Below are 21,708 nucleotides of genomic sequence, written 5' to 3' on the forward strand. Positions count from 1 at the left end.
GATTTGCAGATTAACACTCAAACAAGCTAGTAACAATGGGTGAATGAAGTCCTTGGGAAGACAACATTTGGTCATGCACCTCAACCCAGCTGCCCAATCTGTATTTGTTGTAGATGTAGTCTAGAATCCCCTACTCTGATGCAGTCCATCTAGATTTTTTTTTTCTCATGCTTACCCCTACAGATTGAGATTGTGTTGATGAACCGCATCCATTCCTGCGTCTGTCCCCGTTTTTAAGGGCTTTTGGTTGTCCACAAATTAAACAACTCTATGAAGCTCTTAATCACATTATATACGGTATATGATTCTCTAGCTTCTACATAGGGACCGATCAGAAATATTAATAATAAATATAAAAATACACATCTATTTATATATATAGAGAGAGGGGGATCTCTTGCAGTGAATGTTTCCCATAAAACTGCATTCAGAATTTGAGGGAAAAAATAAACAATTGAATTGTCTTGATACACTTGTTCTTCCCAGAGTTCAGTGAACTGGAATATGATACGTGCTGGGTTGGCTATTCATTAATATAATTTGATTAAGAGATTTCCACAACACTGTTGATCCTACAAAAGAGGCCATTTTCTCCAGAGCTCTTTATTAGATTGTAGTCTTTCATTTCCTCCGGGAGAAGCGTCCGCAGCAGGGTTTGTTATCGCTCCTCGTGCTGATCCTAGTGTGCTGTTCCGTAGCAGAGGATCTGTGTTTAGCACTGAGGGGGGTGACTGGTGGGTCAGGTGTTAACATCTGCATACAGGATGACTCAGAACTATTATACTTACTATTTCATCGCATTTTTGTATGCATTTTGTGTCCTGGCTTTCCGTATTCCGTTTTTTTTTAAAATAATTAATAATATACAAATAAATAATAATAATTGTGAAAGTTTCAAATCAAACATCTGGAGTAACAGATGTGTCAACTAATCATTTCAACAACAAAATAAAATAATATTAGGAAAAGTTGTGGCAACTCCAGCGATTAGTGTTGGCTCTCAAAGTACAATTCCATGTCAAAACTTATTTACTTAAAAGGAGAGGGTGTGAAGACTTCAAACAGGGCCTCCACTGATGATTATTTTAATAGTCCCACTGGGCCCATAATAAATGGGCCCAGTGTGAACGAAGGTCCAACACAGAGTCCAGCTCACTGTGTTCCAGGAGGAAGGGTTCCTCTAAGGCCATTCCCTCCTTCCAACTGGGCAGAGTTAAGCCAAGCGAAAGTTCATGTGTCTGCATATCCAACTCTATCAGGTTGGAGATCCAATGGGCTCAATTAATCATTTTTATTTGACAGACAGAATAAATTAATCCGAAAGCGGTTGTATTTTATTAAACAGTGCAAATGTAATATTCGCTTTGTAAGTAGAGTCATGAAGTCTTTCATGTTGAAGAAACCTCTTCTTGACCACAAAGCCAGCAGGTCGAGCTATTCTGATTCTCTTCTTAAACTGAAGTACAATAGATCGATAGATAGATACTTATTGATCCCCAGGGGCAATTCAAAAGAATAAATAAGGCATTACCCTTCTCACTTCTATTTAATACATACAGATAAACTATCAGATATGTTTCCTATGTATGATTAAGGCATTGGCACATGGAGAAGCCTTTGTTCTGCTTAACATCAAGTCAACAAGTACATAACGCACATAGCATGACCATAGCAGTTTGACCTTTCTGTACTGATGACATCAGACCATCAGTGTAACTATATACGTCCAAGAAAAACGAAGCGCAAAAGTTGTATTATTTTATCATAATAGCGATATTTTCTTCCCTGTAGATGCTGTGTGAAAGTGTTCTATATGTCCCGTCCCATTCCACATGATATGTTCTAATAGTAACATGAGGTATACGGTTATAGCCGCAGGTCCTCCTCAGAAGGGTGGCCTTTTGAGGAGCGACAGAACCTCGGAGGGAGGGAGATGATTGTGTAAAGAGTAACCTGAGTTTAGGGTTTCCACCAGGACAGTGCTCACCATAGACCTGTCGTTTGAAGAGAAGGAATACCATTCCATTTCCATGCCAGCCCTCCCCTATCTTCCTTTAATCCAGTGTGGGAGAGGGAGAGAGAGATAGGGAGAGAGAGAGGGAGAGAGAGAGAGAGAGAGAGAGAGAGAGAGAGAGAGAGAGAGAGAGAGAGAGAGAGAGAGAGAGAGAGAGATAGGGAGGAAGAGAGAGAGATAGGGAGTAAGCTGCCTCCTCCTCTGCTCGTGCGTTGCTTTAAGCCCTTGAAAACTTGGGTACCAAAACTTTTTTGTTGACCCACTTAAATGTGACTGTAAAACCCACAAACTGGGTTATACTGTAGCTGCAAAACCTTTAGGATGAATAATCTACCAGTAAATAATAATGTATTTATTCATGCATAGGCCCTGCTCTGTACAATACAAATGAAGTGTGCTTTGCAATATCCATCACCACCTATTATATAAGGAAGTATATATGCACACATAATCCATTATTCAGACAGGAATACAATTTCATTTAACGGTAAATATTTTGTGATTAATCCAGTTTCTTAACGATGTGGACGCTATGCGGTTGCTCATTCAAGATGCGTTTTCAGAACCACTAATGAAGGTCTGAGTGACTGGTTAGTCTGGTTATTCCCCCAGACTGATGGAGGTCTGGTTAGTCTGGTTAGTCCCCCAGACTGATGGAGGTCTGATTAGTCTCCCAGACTGATGGAGGTCTGGTTAGTCTGGTTAGTCCCCCAGACTGATGGAGGTCTGGTTAGTCTGGTTAGTCTCCCAGACTGATGGAGGTCTGGTTAGTCTGGTTAGTCCCCCAGACTGATGGAGGTCTGGTTAGTCTGGTTAGTCTCCCAGACTGATGGAGGTCTGGTTAGTCTGGTTAGTCTCCCAGACTGATGGAGGTCTGGTTAGTCTCCCAGACTGATGGAGGTCTGGTTAGTCTGGTTAGTCCCCCAGACTGATGGAGGTCTGGTTAGTCTGGTTAGTCCCCCAAACTGATGGAGGTCTGGTTAGTCTCCCAGACTGATGGAGGTCCGGTTAGTCTGGTTAGTCTCCCAGACTGATGGAGTTCTGGTTAGTCTGGTTAGTCCCCCAGACTGATGGAGGTCTGGTTAGTCTCCCAGACTGATGGAGGTCTGGTTAGTCTCCCAGACTGATGGAGGTCTGTGCGTCTGGTCCCTCGTTCCTCCAGTGCTGCTGACCAGAGGTTCTTCCTCCTCCTCCTCCTCCTCCTCCTCCTCCTCGGTCCTCAGCTCTCTACGGGGAGCGGCCATACTGCCCAGACAGTCACCACCAGAGACTCCTGTTCACCCGAGAGACGCAGGTTTCAGTCACACTCAGTTTTAATGTGTTCTAAACTACAGCAGACTTATCTTATAATCTTACCCAATGCGGTGGATTTGTTGTTTGAATGAACCCGTTCCAGAACCTGTATTCACAGAGTATTCATTCATACACATGCCCTGTGTGTGTGCGTGGCCCTCAGGCTGAAGAAGACGATGTGTCAAACCCGGCTTCACAGTATTCCTTGAGGAGCCGTGCTCTGACGCTCTGACACTCTGACCTTTAGATTCTCCAGATCACTTAACCCGGTTCTCCAGATCACTCAACCCGGGGTCAACCGGAATCACTCACACTTTCAATAGTCATGTTCACAGGAGAGTGGAAATGACCATTCTGAAGTGAGCATGGACGTACAATCCCAAAGCAACAAATACACTCATACGTATTTCAGTATGTATACGTATAGTTACCGAATTATCAAGTTATCATTCCTGAATTCCTAGGCTAAGCTTACGGAATAGATAGATAGAGATAAAATACCATTTGTTCAGTTAGAAATATATAAATCAGTCCAAATGGTTCTAAATGTATTTTGACCACTCGTGTCACTGCACTCTGGTGTTTGTGCTCTGAGACAACATGTGGACTGACTCCAGCTGTCAGGATCACAGAGGGCAGCACGGCCGTATGCGTCCGCAGAACATCACAACGACTCCCGTCAACAACAACCCTCCATGTAAACGACCAGAGAGATGGATGAGGCTCCCTTAAATTATGCGGCAATGGCCTTCACATTCCCATACTCACACACACACACACTACACACACGCACACACCGTGGTGTATTAAACCCACCTCAGACTCGCTATGCCTTTGTCTCCAGCCGACCCCTCTCTCCGTGGACGCGTTCTGCTGGTATATCGTAATCATAAAAAAAATGCAATTGCAATATTTCAAGCTTTTGTGAAAGAGTATACTGTTGTGGTCACATATGGAACACTGTCGATATCACAGGATGTTTACATCTCTTTAGCCTGGTTCTGTCAGGATCACTCATGCATAGATTTGACCATTCATTGCATGAAATGGTAATACGCTTTAGTCTGGCGGTGTGGTTCCACTCTTCTCTGGTGCTACTGGTTTAAAGCCTGACATACAGACGTCAGTTATAGAATACCAACATGCCAACAGGGAGCACTGTTCAATCCCCCTAGGGTCCATCAGATATCTGTGTTTAGTAGCACGCGTGTGTTTAGTGTTCAGTAGGAACCTGGAGAGAACAAGGTTTACATAGGCATAGTGAGCCCTGAGGATTAAGGACTCACAGACTTAATTGATCTCAGCTGCTAAGTGAGCGAGTGTGTGAGGCCACATGGGCTCAGATAGGTAATATGGGATTGGGACAGCACGTCACGAGAGCACATGTTACCTTGGCAACGTTTGATGACAAAGATGAGGCTGACTATTGCCGGTTTGGGAATTTTTTTTTTTTTTTTGTAAATGCAATGAAAACAATCGGCTACAGCAATTTATTGATATTAGAAAATATAAGTTTTATATTTGAATACTTTGAATACTTCAGTATAAAGGATGTATTGAATAATGTAGGTGATTATTGGCCTACACATACCAATCATAAGTCAGAACAGGCTACATTTGGCTGAATTATAAAAGGTATAGGTAGTAATATGAAGAGCCGTTTGGGAGCCAGAAGAGCCGGCTCTTGTTGGTGAGCTGATCCAAATGATCCGGCTCACTAAAAAAATGCAGAAATTCCTATCTGCTCTCGCATTGACAGTAGCGTTGTCTTGTTGTTTACCTTCCTAATGTCCGGATTTCCCTATGGTCTCTGCGGTAAACGTCACAACGCTTTGAACCGTGGGTAATTCCCTCAGGTGAAGTCTGCACTGATGCAGACTCACGGAAAGGGCTCGGTTAGTGTGGACTCAAACCCTCATGCCCTTTGGAATTCGACATTGGGACAGCCCTAAAGCCTTAATAATTTCTCGAGAACGCGCATCAAAGTCTGTGAGTCCGTGAGCCCGGACATTGGGATTGGGCCATACAGTCTGGTGTGAAGGAAGGAGAATGTCCATTTCATTTACATCAGGTCCCTTTCCAAATCCAGTGATGGAGAATGGCTGTCTGACACACAGTGCAGAGAACAGGTTGGAGCTCTGAAAAGGTCAGCCAGATAAAAACTCCTTAACACCCCTTCCAATTCATCGCCAGGAGTAATCTGCAACGTATTTGATGCTGAACCTGGAAAAAGGAGAGGGGGTCTGAAAGGTTAAAGAAAGAAACAACACAGAACATGTACCTAGAGACCCAAAGGAACACGAGGAAGCATTGTCAACACGCAGCAATTATCTGCAAAGGGAAATAGTGGCCTGTGATTATTGCACTGGAGATCAAATACAAGCCTGCTGACAAGAACAACAAGGGAACCATAGCAGAATGTGAATGCCCGTGTATAGAGGTCCAGCCTGGTGTATTGGAGGAACTACAATCACAAGAACAGGAAGTGAAGAAATTATATCAAAATAACGTTCATTCGTTTTTTTAATTCAAGGTCATCTGTGATTCTGTAGGTGCGTACGTTGGCTTCAAGAGAGGTGGGGTATTAAGTCAATGTTTAACATGAGACTATTATGGTGCATTATTTAATATTCAGAACATTCATAACGATAGGATTGCAATGCAGAATATCACAAGGCTTTATTTTGCCCTAATGTGAAAGACGGAAAACTGTTTAGAATTATGAGCCAGTCTCTGAACATTAAGCTAATATATTAGGGAGACTAAGATGTAAGTCAGTCAGATGTTTTAGCTTGTGAGAGATCTTCCTTTTAGTATTAGCTCTGCTTCTTTGCTTTCATGAGCAGACCAGCATACCACAAATTTCAAATTGGTTTAATCTTTTTGAATGTTATAAGTGCTGAAAATAAATCTGATAAATCAAATCAAATCCATAAAAAACGCTAATATTTTAATAGAAAATGTAATTATCTTGCGATATGATTAACAAGATGTTTATTCTTATAATTAGTACTGGTGATAAGTTTAAGGGAGTTTAATAAAATATCTATAAAACATAAATCACTGTCAAAGAAGATTTTATCGTTGGCTCTGGCTGAATATTATACAAGACCAAGTCCCACTTCATGCTAAATTGAGCCAAAGGCCAAGATTGCTTAATACATTTAACCTGGGACCTCAGAGAACCAAAAGTAATGTTTAAGCTTTATTTTGCTTAGAGCATGATTTGAATATGTAAGATGCAGGGCAATCGTTCAAAAAGGTTACAAATAATTAGCGCAAGAAATCGGTAAATAAAAGGTCCAATTTAAATTCATATATATTAGCCCAATGACCCTCCTGTGTGGGCAAGGAGTGAGATGCTATTTGTACGTATACAAAGGTCAAAATGTCAAGGCATGTAATCCTCTCAAGGGGTGATCAAGGTTATTGGTAAGAGCTTGGCCCATCTCCATAATCTATCGCAAGGAAAAAATGCTTACTGCATGGTTTAGAAATAAAGGAAGGAGAAGTGACCTTCTCTCTTCTCTCTCCTCTTCGCTCTTTTCCCCTCCTCTCTCCTCCCCTCTCCTCTCCTCCCCCCTCCCCTCCTCTCTTCTCCCCTTTCCTCCTCTCTCCTCCCCTCTCCTCTCCTCTTCACTCCTCTCCTCTTCACTCGCCTCCTCTTGACTCCTCTCCGCTCCTCTCTCCTCCCCCCTCCCCTCCTATCTTCTCCCCTTTCCTCCTCTCTCCTCTCTTCTCCTCTCTCTCTCCCCTCGTCTACTCCCCTCTCCTCTCCTCTTCACTTCTCTCCTCTTCACTCGCCTCCTCTTGACTCCTCTTCTCTTCTCTTTATTCTTCTTCCCTTCTCTCCTCTCCTCTTCTCTCCTCTTCACTTCTGCTCTCTTCCTCTTCAGTCGGCATGGTTCCAGGAAGATGATTGGGTAACACACCAATATTGAAACCCTGTTGCCACCTTTTCCTTGAGACACAATAAGCAAGAGCTTGTTCTTCAAACCATCCCCGACGTGGGAGGCCTGTGAGTGACGACAGCATTACGCATTCCAGAAGTACTACACGTCTCTGCGCCCACGCACATCGGCGGAGCTGCTGCCTCATTGAGTGCTCAGTAGAGAGTCATTAAAAGTGTCAGTTGCCCAAAATGATCAACTCTGCAGATTACAAGAGGTTGTATTTAGGATGTGGAGCCACAACAGAACTGGTACCAGCACTCACAGACATCAGCCAGCGCATCACTGGCCTAAACGCAACCAATAGTTGCCCTCAGCATGCGGCCCAGCTCAATACACTTCTGTTTATTCACAGACCCCACGCAGAGAAATGGCACTTTCTGAACTTCTTCAGACAGCCTTGATGTGTGTTTGCCATCGCTCAGCTAACATGGCTCTGCTTGGCTTTGTGTTCATCACATCAGGGTCCTCAGGGTGAACTAGTATTCTTCAAAGCTTCAAACACATCAGTATCCAGAACATTCATTTAAAGTGCAGACGAACCCACCATCGACTCAGTATGCATTATATGATCTTCAACTTGGTAATGAATGCCAGTGTGTCACTGGTACTACAATAGTACTGACTCAAGAAAAACACTGTCTGAGAGGAGAGGTGTCTCTGCTGCCCGGAACACCAGGAGGAACACTGGGCCAGGGGGGCGCTCCGACCGGATAGGGAACGCCAGGCCGGGGGGGCGCTCCGACCGGACCCAGGAAACGCCAGGAGGAACACTGTGCTGGGCAGGCCTTTCTCTAATGTCTGCCTCGGAGACCTGGACACATGGTGTAACACCACGCTGTCTGGACACATGGAGTAACACCCCGCTGTCTGGACACATGGAGTAACACCCCGCTGTCTGGACACATGGAGTAACACCACGCTGTCTGGACACATGGTGTAACACCACGCTGTCTGGACACATGGAGTAAGACCACGCTGTCTGGACACATGGAGTAAGACCACGCTGTCTGGACACATGGAGTAACACCACACTGTCTGGACACATGGTGTAACACCACGCTGTCTGGACACATGGAGTAAGACCACGCTGTCTGGACACATGGAGTAACACCCCGCTGTCTGGACACATGGAGTAACACCACGCTGTCTGGACACATGGTGTAACACCACGCTGTCTGGACACATGGAGTAACACCACGCTGTCTGGACACATGGAGTAACACCACGCTTCTTACTCCACATCTCGTGGTAGGGTCCGTGAACCACGTGGGTGGAGGGGAACAGGAACAGTAGGGCCTGCTTTATAACCTCACATATCAACACATTCAGTCATGCTAACCCAACTTCCACAAAAGATGCATAGACCAGCATCAAGTCACACAGCAGTGCCTTTAACTAAAGCATTGCCTTTAACTAAAGGCACTGCTGTGAATTCTATCAACATAACACAGAGAGTGACGGGACTGTATCTCCCAGCGTGCCGTAAAGAGCCGTTACAGTAAGGTTACGTTACAGTAAGGTACCGTTGCAGTAAGGTACTGTTACAGTAAGGTATCGTAACAGTAAGGTACCGTTACAGTAAGGTACCGTTACAGTAAGGTACCGTTACAGTAAGGTACCGTTACAGTAAGGTACCGTTACAGTAAGGTACCGTAACAGTAAGGTACCGTTACAGTAAGGTACCGTTACAGTAAGGTACCGTTACAGTAAGGTTCAGATGATGTCAAAGTGTAAGTGTGAGAGAGCCTTTTTCTAAAGAGTTGCTGTGGTTTGTTACGATGGGTTAGTCCACCTGGGCTGCTGATGGTCTCATCACTGTGGTCTCTTGAGATGAGACACAGCTCCGCCCCTCCACGGATCCCCTGGAGAGGCTTATTGGATGGGGGCTGATCCACAGAGGCTTTCTGCAGGGCTCGCAGCATCGATTTGCAATACAGTACAAAAGCCAGAATGTTTTGAACCGCAGCTGATTTTGAGTCTTTTAAACTCTTCATGCTGGAGAAAACGGGGGCCACACAGCAGGGGGCGGGTCTGAGTCACACCCTTTCAGACTCTGCGGGCGCAGCATGAACGCTTGAAGTTAAATCCGAGATACACGCCATTGCTTTATGTCTTTAGATAATTGTTATGATTAAATAATTTATTTACGTATTTCTTATCTGCCACAATAATGTATCGTTCTGTATATATATATGTATATATATATATATATATATATACATACCTTACCGAACCTAACATGACTGCTGCCGTGAGTGCTGATGAATATTTAATTTCTTCTCCGCGTTCACGATGACTCACACACTCATACGGTCCAAACTGATCCATTATCCTCTTCAAAAGGAACAGGGATAAACTATCACAAAGCTACAGATAGTGTGATAGTAAGGACCACTTAGATGCTAGATTCATCGTTTCTTACGTTCAGTTGTAAACATGAGCGTGGCCCAGACAGCTGTAGGCCTTCCAGCGCTGCAGTGCAGTGGCTGTGAGGTCAGACACTGCTGTGTCATTCTGAGTTGTGGACCATCAGAACTCCTCCTCTGGGAATATGTTCTTTAACACCTTTCAGTTGGTCGTCCACGTTGACTGGACTCATTTCTTAGAGACCTCCTGGTCAGCCTCAGCCTTCTCCTTGATAGAGGCTGTGGTCAGCCTCAGCCTTCTACTTGTTAGAGGCTCTGATCAGCCTCAGCCTTGTCCTTGATAGAGGCTCTGATCAGCCTCAGCCTTCTCATTGTTAGAGGCTCTGATCAGCCTCAGCCTTCTCCTTGTTAGAGGCTCTGATCAGCCTCAGCCTTCTCCTTGTTAGAGGCTCTGATCAGCCTCAGCCTTCTCCTTGTTAGAGGCTGTGTTCAGCCTCAGCCTTCTCATTGTTAGAGGCTCGTGATCAGGTGTTCCACATTCCCTTCAGTTTCCTCCCTGTGCTGAAGTGCATTTCTGTGCTTTGTTCACCAATCAGAGGATTATGTCAGGTTTCTCTTTGGGGGAGGGGTTGACGGTCCTCCAGATCTCCAGACCTTCTTAGGGGTGAAGTGACCCCCAGTAGTCCAGGTGCTGCTGTTCCTGCTGGGAGTCAGTGTAACCCTTTACACTAACCATTTCTTTGAACCATCTCTAATATAGTATCCTCAACCACTCTGACATGTACCACGACTACACCATGTCTAAATAATACCTAAAAACGGCGGCCATTAAAGAGCCACACCACTGGTGGTAGTGGTGGAAGAGCCATTACAGAGCCACACCACCATACTGGTGGTAGTGGTAGTATTCCTTGCCCAGACGACTGGGATTGGTGGGCCAGTGGTGCCAGAGTCCCTCCCTTCACCCCCTGCTGTGAGGAGCTGATCTGCATGCACACAAAGCTCCTCTCACATCAATAGCGGCGTTGTCCAGACAGTGAAGCCCTTCCCCCTTTTCACCCCGCTCCCCACCGCTCACTTCCTGTAGCGAGGCCCCGAGGAGCCCTGTCAGGAGCTGGGCTCCAGGCTACCCAAGACGTCGCCTCGCTACGCTGGCCCCTCCCCTCACACTGAAGCACAGAGCCTTGCCAAAATACTCAGAATGTGTTCAAGCCTCGGTTTGACCAATGAGGGCAGGAGAAAGAGCCGTTGTTTCAGCTTGGTTGCTGTCCCACGATACACACCGCTTAATAAAGACAATTTGACAAGTTACTCTATTAGAAATCGTTCATCATAATTGGTTGACAGAACATGTAACATGTATGTTTACCGCTCAGCATGTTAGCATGTTAACTCACCTAGGGTTCAAGATTACAATATCACAAAATCGATAAAAGGACCTTTTTTTATAGAAAATGCAAGTGCCCCTTAATGTCTAGTTCCAGTGTAGAATACTGCTTTGGAATGTGATAAATACTTTAATCTTGTTATCAGATAATAAGCTCCTTTTCAGATTGCCCCCCTAGCTCATGTGTTTGAGATCAAGACACAGAGTACTACAGATTATGGAAAGTAGCCGTCATTTCTCTCTCCCAAGAGGAACGTTCACGTAGAATCACAAATAGAACATGTTTTTAGATCCCCAAATATGAGGCTAATACTAATCTCATCTGGCATAGAATGGGTTTTGAAAATGTTCTTTTTCATTAAACAGAGAGACATGGATCTGAACCAACATCCTCCTGTCGGGGACCAGGCTCTCTGTTTATCACCTGTCCTACTCACTGTGTGTGTGTGTGGCTGGTAGCATGCTTGTATGTTTGTGTAAATATGAATGTCTTGGTTGTTGCTTATGATTATGGTTATGATTTCTTTAACTTAAAAGAAGAACAACGCCTTTTGTGAAAAGAACGGTTTTCTATATGTGAAATAAAGAAAGGCTAAATTAGTTTTTTTTGCTTAATTATATCCATCACCGCTGGTACAATAGAACAATAGTTCTGCTATCAGATCGAAGGCTCCTTTCAGCTGCCTGTCACTGTTGTTAAATGGACTTGTATTCATGTGCAAATGGAAACGCAAAATGATTATAATGATGATGGCACCGTGGAAAATATATGAAATAGAATATATTGGAAAAAATGTATTTTTTTATTTGTATTCATGTACAGTATGAACTACAATCTCAGATATCAATAACTGAACCTCCTCCCCAGAGTAATTAGTTTGACTCTGAACAAGCACAGTCTCTTTGCTGTTTTTTTCTATCTTTTTTTTTTTACAATTAAAGCACATGTAAAATTTTGATCAGAAAAGTGTTTTTGCATGTTAATTTTGAAAATATTTTTTGTAGAAAGTAACCTTTTGTTGATTTTTCTCTCCAAAAACAAGAGAGCATATATACCCTATTTTACCCTCCCCGTACACAGACAGTTTGCAGAAAAAGGGATAATATGATGAACTGGGTTCAGGGTCTGCACAGAAAAAGCTCACACTGCTGGTATTTAAAGTCCGAACATCTTCCATAATATTTAAGTCCGTTTTTTTCTTCTTCTGGTTCAAAATAATTCCTCAGGGTAATACATTCTGCTTGCACATCATGTAAATACCAACACAAAGATATTCCATTCATTCAAAATAATTCACAACTGCTGCTCATCCGCAGGTTTCTAAAAATACCTCAGAAGCTTCCATGTATCTCTTTTTTTAAATTGTAGCTTCGCATCAACATTGAATCAGTAAGCCACCAAAGCATTGAAAAGAAATGTGCATTGAAAATAAATCAGTTAAAGAAGGGGAAGAATGGTTCACTTGGGATGGTCGATGTTGAGGGCACCAGCGGCCTGTGACTACAGGTTCACGCTCCAGCCTGTGACTAAAGGCTCACGCTCCAGCCTGTGACTACAGGCTCACGCAGAACTTTCCCATTGTTTCCTGTGTCTCGCGCAATATTCTCACGCCTGTGTGCAGAGGCCTGCATTAGCAGCCAGACTGTAGATCGCTTTATAGTCGTTCACCTTGAAGGTGAGATAAAGTCATCGTTTTATGACAGAGTGAAGCGTATCCAGTCCGAGCCGCCGTCGTTGCCTTTAAAGGCGCGCAGTCAAGCTGCTTTACTTGCAATCGCAAATCCTAACAGATCCTTTTTTGGAAAACCTCATCAAATCGTTTTTTTCTTCCATTGTACATTCTGCTCCCTCCTTTTTACTAATATCCGACCACATGTGCAATCATTACAGAGATTTAACAAAGTGCTGTTGAACAGCCAACCTAAGCTCATCATGCACAAGGTCACTGTTTCCATGGCGACAATCTTTTGCCTCCTTATTTTTGTATCCGTAGTCTATTTCACTTCTCTCCTTCATGTCTGAATATCTGCGTTTGAAGACTCCCCATGTCCACTCCCTTCCCGGTCTTTCCTCCACACCACCCCCTCTCTCCTCCTCCCTCACCCCCTCTCTCCTCCTCCCTCACCCTCTCTCTCCTCCTCCCTCACCCTCTCTCTCCCTCCTCCCTCACCCCCTCTCTCCCTCCTCCCTCACCCCCTCTCTCCACCCCCTCCTCCCTCACCCTCTCTCTCCCTCCTCCCTCACCCCCTCCTCCCTCACCCTCTCTCTCCCTCCTCCCTCACCCCCTCCTCCCTCACCCTCTCTCTCCCTCCTCCCTCACCCCCTCTCTCCCTCCTCCCTCACCCCCTCTCTCCACCCCCTCCTCCCTCACCCCCTCTCTCCACCCCCTCCTCCCTCACCCTCTCTCTCCCTCCTCCCTCACCCTCTCTCTCCCTCCTCCCTCACCCCCTCTCTCCTCCCCGTCCTCCCTCCAGCCTCCGTCTTTGAGCGGCTAAACGAACAACCGGGAACGTGGACCGGACCAGAAAAATAACCTTTAGACAGAACCTTAAGACAGAGCGTTAAGACGGAACCTTAAGACAGAACCTTAAGACTGAACCTTAAGACTGAACCTTAAGACTCAACCTTAAGACAGAACCTGAAGACAGAACCGTAGGACAGAACCTTAAGACAGAAACTTAAGACTGAACCTTAAGACTCAACCTTAAGACAGAACCTGAAGACAGAACCGTAGGACAGAACCTTAAGACAGAAACTTAAGAATGAACCTTAAGACTAAACGTTAAGACAGAACCTTAAGACTTAACCTTAAGACAGAACCTTAAGACAGAGCGTTAAGACAGAACCTTAAGACAGAACCTTAAGACAAAACCTTAAGACTCAACCTTAAGACTCAACCTTAAGATAGAACCGTAGGACAGAACCTTAAGACAGAACCTTAAGACTGAACCTTAAGACTCAACCTTAAGACTCAACCTTAAGATAGAACCTGAAGACAGAACCGTAGGACAGAACCTTAAGACAGAACCTTAAGACTGAACCTTAAGACTCAACCTTAAGACAGAACCTGAAGACAGAACCGTAGGACAGAACCTTAAGACAGAAACTTAAGAATGAACCTTAAGACTAAACGTTAAGACAGAACCTTAAGACTGAACCTTAAGACAGACCCTTAAGACAGAACCTTAAGACAGACCCTTAAGACAGGACCTTAAGACAGAATATTAAGAAAGAACCTTAATACAGAACCTGAAGACAGAATCTTAAAACAGAACCTTAGAACAGAACCTTAAGACTGAACCTTAAGACTGAACCTTATGACAGAACCTTAAGATTGAACCTTAAGAATTAACCTTAAGAATTAACCTTAAGACGGAACCTTAAGACGGAAACATAAGACTGAACTTTAAGATTGAACCTTAAGACTTTACCTTGCGAAAGAACATGAAGACAGAACCTTAGGACAACACCTTAAGACAGAACCTTAAGAATTAACCTTAAGATTGAACCTTAAGACAGAACCTTAAGACAGAACCTTAAGACTGAACCATATGACTGAACCTTAAGAATGAACCTTAAGGCTGAACCTTAAGACAGAAACTTAACACTGAACCTTAAGACAGAACCTTAAGACTTAACCTTAAGACAGAACATTAAACAGACCCTTAAGACAGACCCTTAAGACAGAACCTTAAGACAGAACCTTAAGACTGAACCTTAAGACAGACCCTTAAGACAGAACCATTGGACAGAAACTTAAGACTGAACCTTAAGACTTAACCTTAAGACACAACCTTGAGAATTAACCTGAAGACTGAATCTTAAGACAGACCCTTAGGCCAGACCCTTAAGACTTGCTGTGTTGCCTAAGGTGTTGGGTGTTTCCATGGAGCACATCAAAGCCTGTGGTGGTTAGATGTTGACCCAACGGGGAGAAGCACACAGGCTCTGCTGTTCTCCTCATGTCCTGCACCACGCTGATGACCGCTGACAGTCTAATGAGCTGTGGCCATTCCTTCATTCCAGTTCCCGGTTCTCCGGTCGCTCCCGTCTGTCCGGCGGTCTGTCCGGCCGGGTCAAAGCGCATCACGCGGCTGCCTGATTGGCCACTCTCTCTGAGCCAACAGATGGAGCGGCGGCTGCGTCAACCCGGGGCAACAGAGGCTCATTACGGGGTTAACCGGCCGCCGCCGCCGCCCATCCCCTTAAACCCCCGGAAACAGCGCTGGCACGTGGCGCCGCGGCGAAGGATAACCGGAGACAAATGGGAAATGGGGGGGGGGGCTGAGAAAAGGAGCGGTGGTTACCGTAGAAACAAGACAACGCCAGGGAGAAATGGTAAATGGGGGAAAAATCGAGAGAGAGTGAGGAGTGGAATGAGCTGGTGGAGAGACGGGGGAGACAGAAGGGAGTCAAGGGGGGAGAGGATCAGGGTTCACCTAATTAAAGGGGAGGATGTGTCAGGGGAGGATGAGAGGAGGTGGAGATGTGCCTCACAGTCCTCACAGCCCTAATGACACAGACCGCCCTCTAAAGAAACATAGGTTCTGTTTCAGCAGACATGAAGAACACCTCGCACTGTTAGGAACAACGTGGATGGAATGATAATATGGATAAGTGATGAATTATATTCATTTGAAGTAAACCATTATTTTCCTTGTGCAGTATTACACACAGAGAAGAGAAAGAGAGAAAGGGAGCTAAGAAAGCTATTACATGTTTTGCTTTTCTTCATTTTGCCACTAGACATACTTTTCAATAAATAATTGTAGTTTTTTTGAAAGACATTTAAACAAAAGAAATACCATACGCTGTCCCATTCCCATCGCTGATGTATTACTTATGTCTTCGCTAAAGTTAATGTTAATTTTTGTTTCTTTTCTCCTCCCCAGTTAGCCCGTTGAACTCCGAATATAAAACCACTGATAGGAACTGTTCCCACGGGATCCGCCTCAGATCTGCGTCTCTTGAACATTGTCTTTGGAGCAGGCCTGGATCAGTAAGGGTTCCTGTGTGTTGGAGCTGTGGATGGTGCTGAGCACTGAGGGGTGGTGGTAGCTGCTCTTGTAGGTGTTGTAGTGGTTATAGTGCTCCAGTGGGGGCAGCGACAGGTGTCTCTCCATCGCCGCCACCCCGGCCAGCTCCTCCTCCACGGTGATGACCTCCATGGAGGAGGCGGGGCCATCGGGGTCCTGCTGGTTGTGCTGCTTCCTCATCTTGTAGAAGATGACCAGCAGCACAGCGGCCATGAGCGTGATGGCCACGAAGCAGCCGATGATGATCTTGGTGGTCTTCATCACCTCGTCCAGGCCGTTCAGCGGCCCTTCCCCGTCGGGGTCGATCACGGGGATGGTGTAGGTCCGCTCCGTGGTGCGCGTGGACACCTGGGGGCCCCTGGTGGTGGAGGAGGACACCCAGCCGAAGGGCGGCAGCGGGGTCTGGCTCTCGTCCCCCGGAGTCTCCATGGTCTCCACGGTGACCGTGGTGAAGTAGGTCACCCCGCTGTTCTCCACCGAGGTGACGTTGAGCACGGCCGAGGCGGAGATGTTCCCCGCCGTGTTGCTCACCATGCAGGTGTAGGTCCCGGTGTCCTGCATGGTGACGCTGGTAAAGTTCAGCGTGCCGTCGTTCAACACGGCCAGCCGCACCTTGTACGCCCCGTGGGTGACCAGCGAGCCGTTGGGCGTCTGCCAGCTGATAGACGTCAGCGAGCTGGTCCGGCACTTCAGCTCGGCGCCCATCCCCTCGGTGACATTCAGGTCAGTGGGGCGCTCCACGATAACTGGAACATCGCACTGGAAGTAGCTGTGGTCCAGCTCCCCGATGTAGCGGCCTTTGTAGCTGGCCGGAGCGTGGCAGCGGGCACAGCAGCTGGTGTTGGCGGGGACTGTCTCCTTCAGCCACCAGCTCAGCCACAAGATGTCACAGTTGCAGTTCCAGGGGTTGTGGTGGAGGTGGACCCGCTCCAGGCGATGCAGGGGGGTGAAGAGGTCATGGGGGAGCAGGGTCAGGTTGTTGTGGGCCAGGTTGAGCTCGACTAAAGACTGGAGGTCGTCAAAGGAGTTCCTCTCTATGGTTTGGATCTGGGCATGCATCATCCACAGCTTCTGCAGGTTCACTAGTCCAGTGAATGCGCTGGGCTGCACGATAGAGAGCTGGTTGCCGGACATTTCCAACTCTTCGAGTCTGACCAAGGGTAGAATGTTGGGGATCTCCTTGAGGTTGCACATACCCAGGTTCAGATAGCGCAGGTTACTCAAGTCTTTGAAAGCCCCCTCCGAGATGTAGGACAGACGTTTGAGCTCTCCCAGGTCCAGCCGTCGCAGCGAGGGCACGCGGTTGAAGGCGTAGGACGGGATGCTCTCGATGGGGTTGTTCCGCAGCCACAGCTCCTTCAGCTTGGACAGGTACTCGAAGGCCCCATTGGGGATGGTGGTCAGCCGGTTGTCAAAGAGCTCCAGGGTGTTCAGGCTGGCCAGCCCGTTGAAGGCACCGATCTCGATGCTGCGGATGTGGTTCTTGCTCAGCTGCAGGATCTCCAGATGGCGCAGGTGTTTGAAGCTGTCAACCTTGATGATCTGGATGAGGTTGTCCTGCAGGTTGAGATACCGGGTGTTGGTGGAGATGCCATCGGGGACGTCTCGGAGGTTGCGTCGCGTGCAGATGACTTTGCTGAACTGGTTGCTGCAGGAGCACACGGAGGGGCAGGTCTGAGCGCGGACCAGCCCTGCCACCACCAGGATCTGCAGCGCCAACAGCAACACCAAGAGGGGGTTGGACAGCGCCCCCTTCAGCCTACGCCCTCGCATTGTCTGGCACTGGAAGGAGAAGACCATCGTGTTCAGCATTCATAGTTCATCTGCGGGTTTTCTTCTCTGCAATGAGAGGGAGAAGAAGATATCATTAGACACAAGGAAAAACAAAGTGTCAAGAAGTGCTTTCATTTCAGCTTTCAAACGGTTCACAGCATGCGTTATGTAAAACATCATTTTTTGAATGGTTAAAAGGTTACATTGAGCCGATACTTCTTCAGATGGTTTAAAATAAGAGGCAGATGAATATCTACGGCACGGATGAAATGTAAATCCTCACCATCTGTGGAACATTCCAAGCATTCTGTTAATAGATTACCCATTTGCACGGCTGACCACACACACTTTTACGCTGAGATTAATCAGAATAATCTATCGTGTGATAAATGTAGGAGGATGCTGAGGATGCTGATCCATAAGAAATCAGCATCAAACTTCTTTAAGCAGAGATGACACCAGGTATTCCTTGTAATTATGAATACATGACATGTGAATACGTTATGTAGACTAGGTTATATATCACTATCGTTTGACACAAACGACCGATGAAGTGACCAAAGCCGGACACTATCAGGCCTCCGCACGCACATCATATCAACAACATCATCCCTTCCTATGTCCGGCTCTATTCAGTTTTCTTCTAATCTGTCCTCTGCGCCTCTGACTGAGCTCTACACCAGATATTTTGGAGGACCCCAGAGTTAGATGAAAGGCATGTTATGCCATTTTCCAAACCCTACATCTTTGCCAATTGCTTTGGTCTCGAGTGATGCTGAGCTTCTGATTCAATCAGTGGAAACAAATCTAAATGTGTCTTAACAAAAAAGTGGTCTGGCAGCAGCCGAGAGGCACTGGTGGAACTGGGAGGGAGACGGGGCTCCGCTGGAACGTCAGATATAATGAGGCCCCCTCCAACCCTCCCCCTCACCTCCCCCCTTCCCCCTCCCCGCCTCCCCCCTCCCCTCCCCCCTCTCCTCCTCCCTCCACCCTCCCCTCCTCCTCCCTCCCCCCTCACCCCTCTCCTCCCCCCCTCCTCCCCCTCCCCTCCCCCCTCTCCTCCCCCCTCTCCTCCTCCCTCCACCCTCCCCTCCTCCTCCCTCCCCCCTCACCCCTCTCCTCCCTCCTCCCCCCCTCCTCCCCCTCCCCTCCCCCCTCTCCTCCCCCCTCTCCTCCTCCCTCCTCCTCCCTCCCCCCTCTCCCCCCCTCCATCCCTCCCCCCTCTCCTCCCCCCTCTCCTCCCCCCTCTCCTCCTCCCTCCTCCTCCCTCCCCCCTCTCCCCCCCTCCATCCCTCCCCCCTCTCCTCCCCCCTCTCCTCCTCCCTCCACCCTCCCCTCCTCCTCCCTCCCCCCTCACCCCTCTCCTCCCTCCTCCCCCCTCTCCCCCCCTCCATCCCTCCCCCCTCTCCTCCCCCCTCTCCTCCCCCCTCTCCCCCTCCTCCCTCCCTCAGCAGCAGCCAATCCCCCAGCTCCAGTACAGAAGGCGCCGCCCACCACAGCCAGTGAGTGCTTCCTCCTCGCTGCGTGACGCTCCGCCACACGCGTGACGCCGCTTATCCTGCTCTCGCCCTCCGCTGTACAAATCATTTACCTCGGCTGTTGAGCAGAACAACCCCGAGCTGAAGGGAAGAGAAAGAGGATTGCATTGCAGCGTGTTTGAATCAGAGGACATGCCTCAGTGTACCGCGTGAGCAGAGAGCAGAGGTCATTAGGAGAGCGGCTCTAAAGCAGCTCCTGTGTAGACGCCACGTTGGGCGGCTCTGTTCCTCTCTGCACACAAACTGCTGCAGTAAGTGACAGAATTTGTCAGTTGGAAATATGTTTGACAGATTTGTAAAAATAAACACGCAGTACAAGAACTGAACCCTGCAGTTCAACAGCTGACTGCTGTTAAACAAAGGCCTCTGAGGACCTGTTGTACCCCCATGTACCCCTGGAACACCACGTACCCCTGGAACACCACGTACCCCCATGTACCCCTGGAACACCATGTACCCCTGGAACACCACGTACCCCTGGGACACCATGTAGCCCTGGAACACCACGTACCCCCATGTACCCCTGGAACACCACGTACCCCTGGAACACCACGTACCCCCATGTACCCCTGGAACACCACGTACCCCTGGGACACCACGTACCCCCATGTACCCCTGGAACACCACGTACCCCTGGGACACCATGTAGCCCTGGGACACCACTTACCCCTGGAACACCACGTACCCCTGGAACACCACGTACCCCTGGAACACCACGTACCCCTGGAACACCACGTACCCCTAGGACACCACGTACCCCTGGAACACCACGTACCCCTGGAACACCACGTACCCCTAGGACACCACGTACCCCTGGAACACCACGTACCCCTGGGACACCATGAACACAGTAGACCATGTACAGTGCAGACCATGTCCACAGTGACCACCAAGAACACAGTAGACCATGTACCCAGTGATGACCCTGTACTCGGGGGTACACAGGGTACACTGTGTACCCCCGAGGACTCCTGTGTACTCTGTGTACTCTGTGTACCCCTGTGTACTCTGTGTAACTCTTTGAACTCCTGTGTCCTCCGTCTACTCCTCTGTTTCTGGTGTACACAGTGGATCGAGCCTATGGAGCCAGCAGATGCCTGTTCAGAGCTGTGCAGCAGCCATCACAGTACAGCCATCACAGTACAGCAGCCATCACAGTACAGCCATCACAGTACAGCAGCCATCACAGTACAGCCATCACAGTACAGCAGCCATCACAGTACAGCAGCCATCACAGTACACCAGCCATCACAGTACAGCAGCCATCACAGTACAGCCATCACAGTACAGCCATCACAGTACAGCAGCCATCACAGTACAGCAGCCATCACAGTACAGCAGCCATCACAGTGCAGCCATCACAGTACAGCCATCACAGTACAGCCATCACAGTACAGCAGCCAGAACAGTACAGCAGCCATCACAGTACAGCAGCCATCACAGTACAGCAGACATCACAGTACAGCCATCACAGTACAGCAGCCATCACAGTACAGTCATCACAGTACAACAGCCATCACAGTACAGCCATCACAGTACAGCAGCCATCACAGTACAGCAGCCATCACAGTACAGCCATCACAGTACAGCAGCCATCACAGTGCAGCCATCACAGTGCAGCAACAGTCACAGTACAGCCATCACAGTACAGCCATCACAGTACAGACATCACAGTACAGCCATCACAGTGCAGCCATCACAGTGCAGCCATCCCAGTGCAGCCATCACAGTGCAGCCATCACAGTACAGCAGCCATCGCAGTACAGCCATCAGAGTGCAGCCATCACAGTGCAGCAGCCATCACAGTACAGCAGCCATCACAGTACAGACATCACAGTACAGCCATCACAGTGCAGCAGCCATCACAGTGCAGCAGCCATCACAGTGCAGCCATCACAGTGCAGTAGTCATCACAGTACAGCAGTCATCACAGTACAGCAGCCATCACAGTGTCAGGGCCCTCATTCGGTCATTTTAACATGCAGTGGACTTCTCTCCAATGAGATAAGAAATTCAATGTCATACTTGAGGGTAAGTGCATTAAGATAGTCAGAAAATCGATCAGTTCAATCATGTAAAACAGGGTAGTTAATGTGAATTTCATGACTAGAATAAAGATCAGCGGTAACCGGACGGCCCCAACCTGAATGCCTGCTTGTCACGTTCATGTTTTGAAGCACTTTAGATTTTTTGATCATATGCCAATGAAATAGTTTCTAGAATTGTATATGCACTTTTATAAAATGCAATTATATACAATGCATTACAATATCATTACATTGTGAAATATGAAAGAGGGGGAAACCGGCCCACTAGCAGGAATATATGGGTTGACCTTTTAACACAC

The 21,708-nt window shown here is 47.4% G+C and overlaps 1 protein-coding gene across 1 annotated transcript; it reads right to left on the minus strand.

Annotated features, from left to right (window-relative positions):
* Positions 1–15,966: 15,966 nt before the first annotated feature.
* LOC307076076 (leucine-rich repeat-containing protein 4C-like) lies at positions 15,967–17,862 on the minus strand (the record flags this gene model as incomplete). Its single annotated transcript, XM_079736929.1, has 1 exon — positions 15,967–17,862. The coding sequence occupies one exon, from the start codon at positions 17,860–17,862 to the stop codon at positions 15,967–15,969; it is 1,896 nt and encodes a 631-aa protein (XP_079593055.1).
* Positions 17,863–21,708: the final 3,846 nt, after the last annotated feature.

Source organism: Pollachius pollachius, assembly GCF_949987615.1.
Source record: "Pollachius pollachius genome assembly, chromosome: 5".
NCBI classification, from domain to species: domain Eukaryota; kingdom Metazoa; phylum Chordata; class Actinopteri; order Gadiformes; family Gadidae; genus Pollachius; species Pollachius pollachius.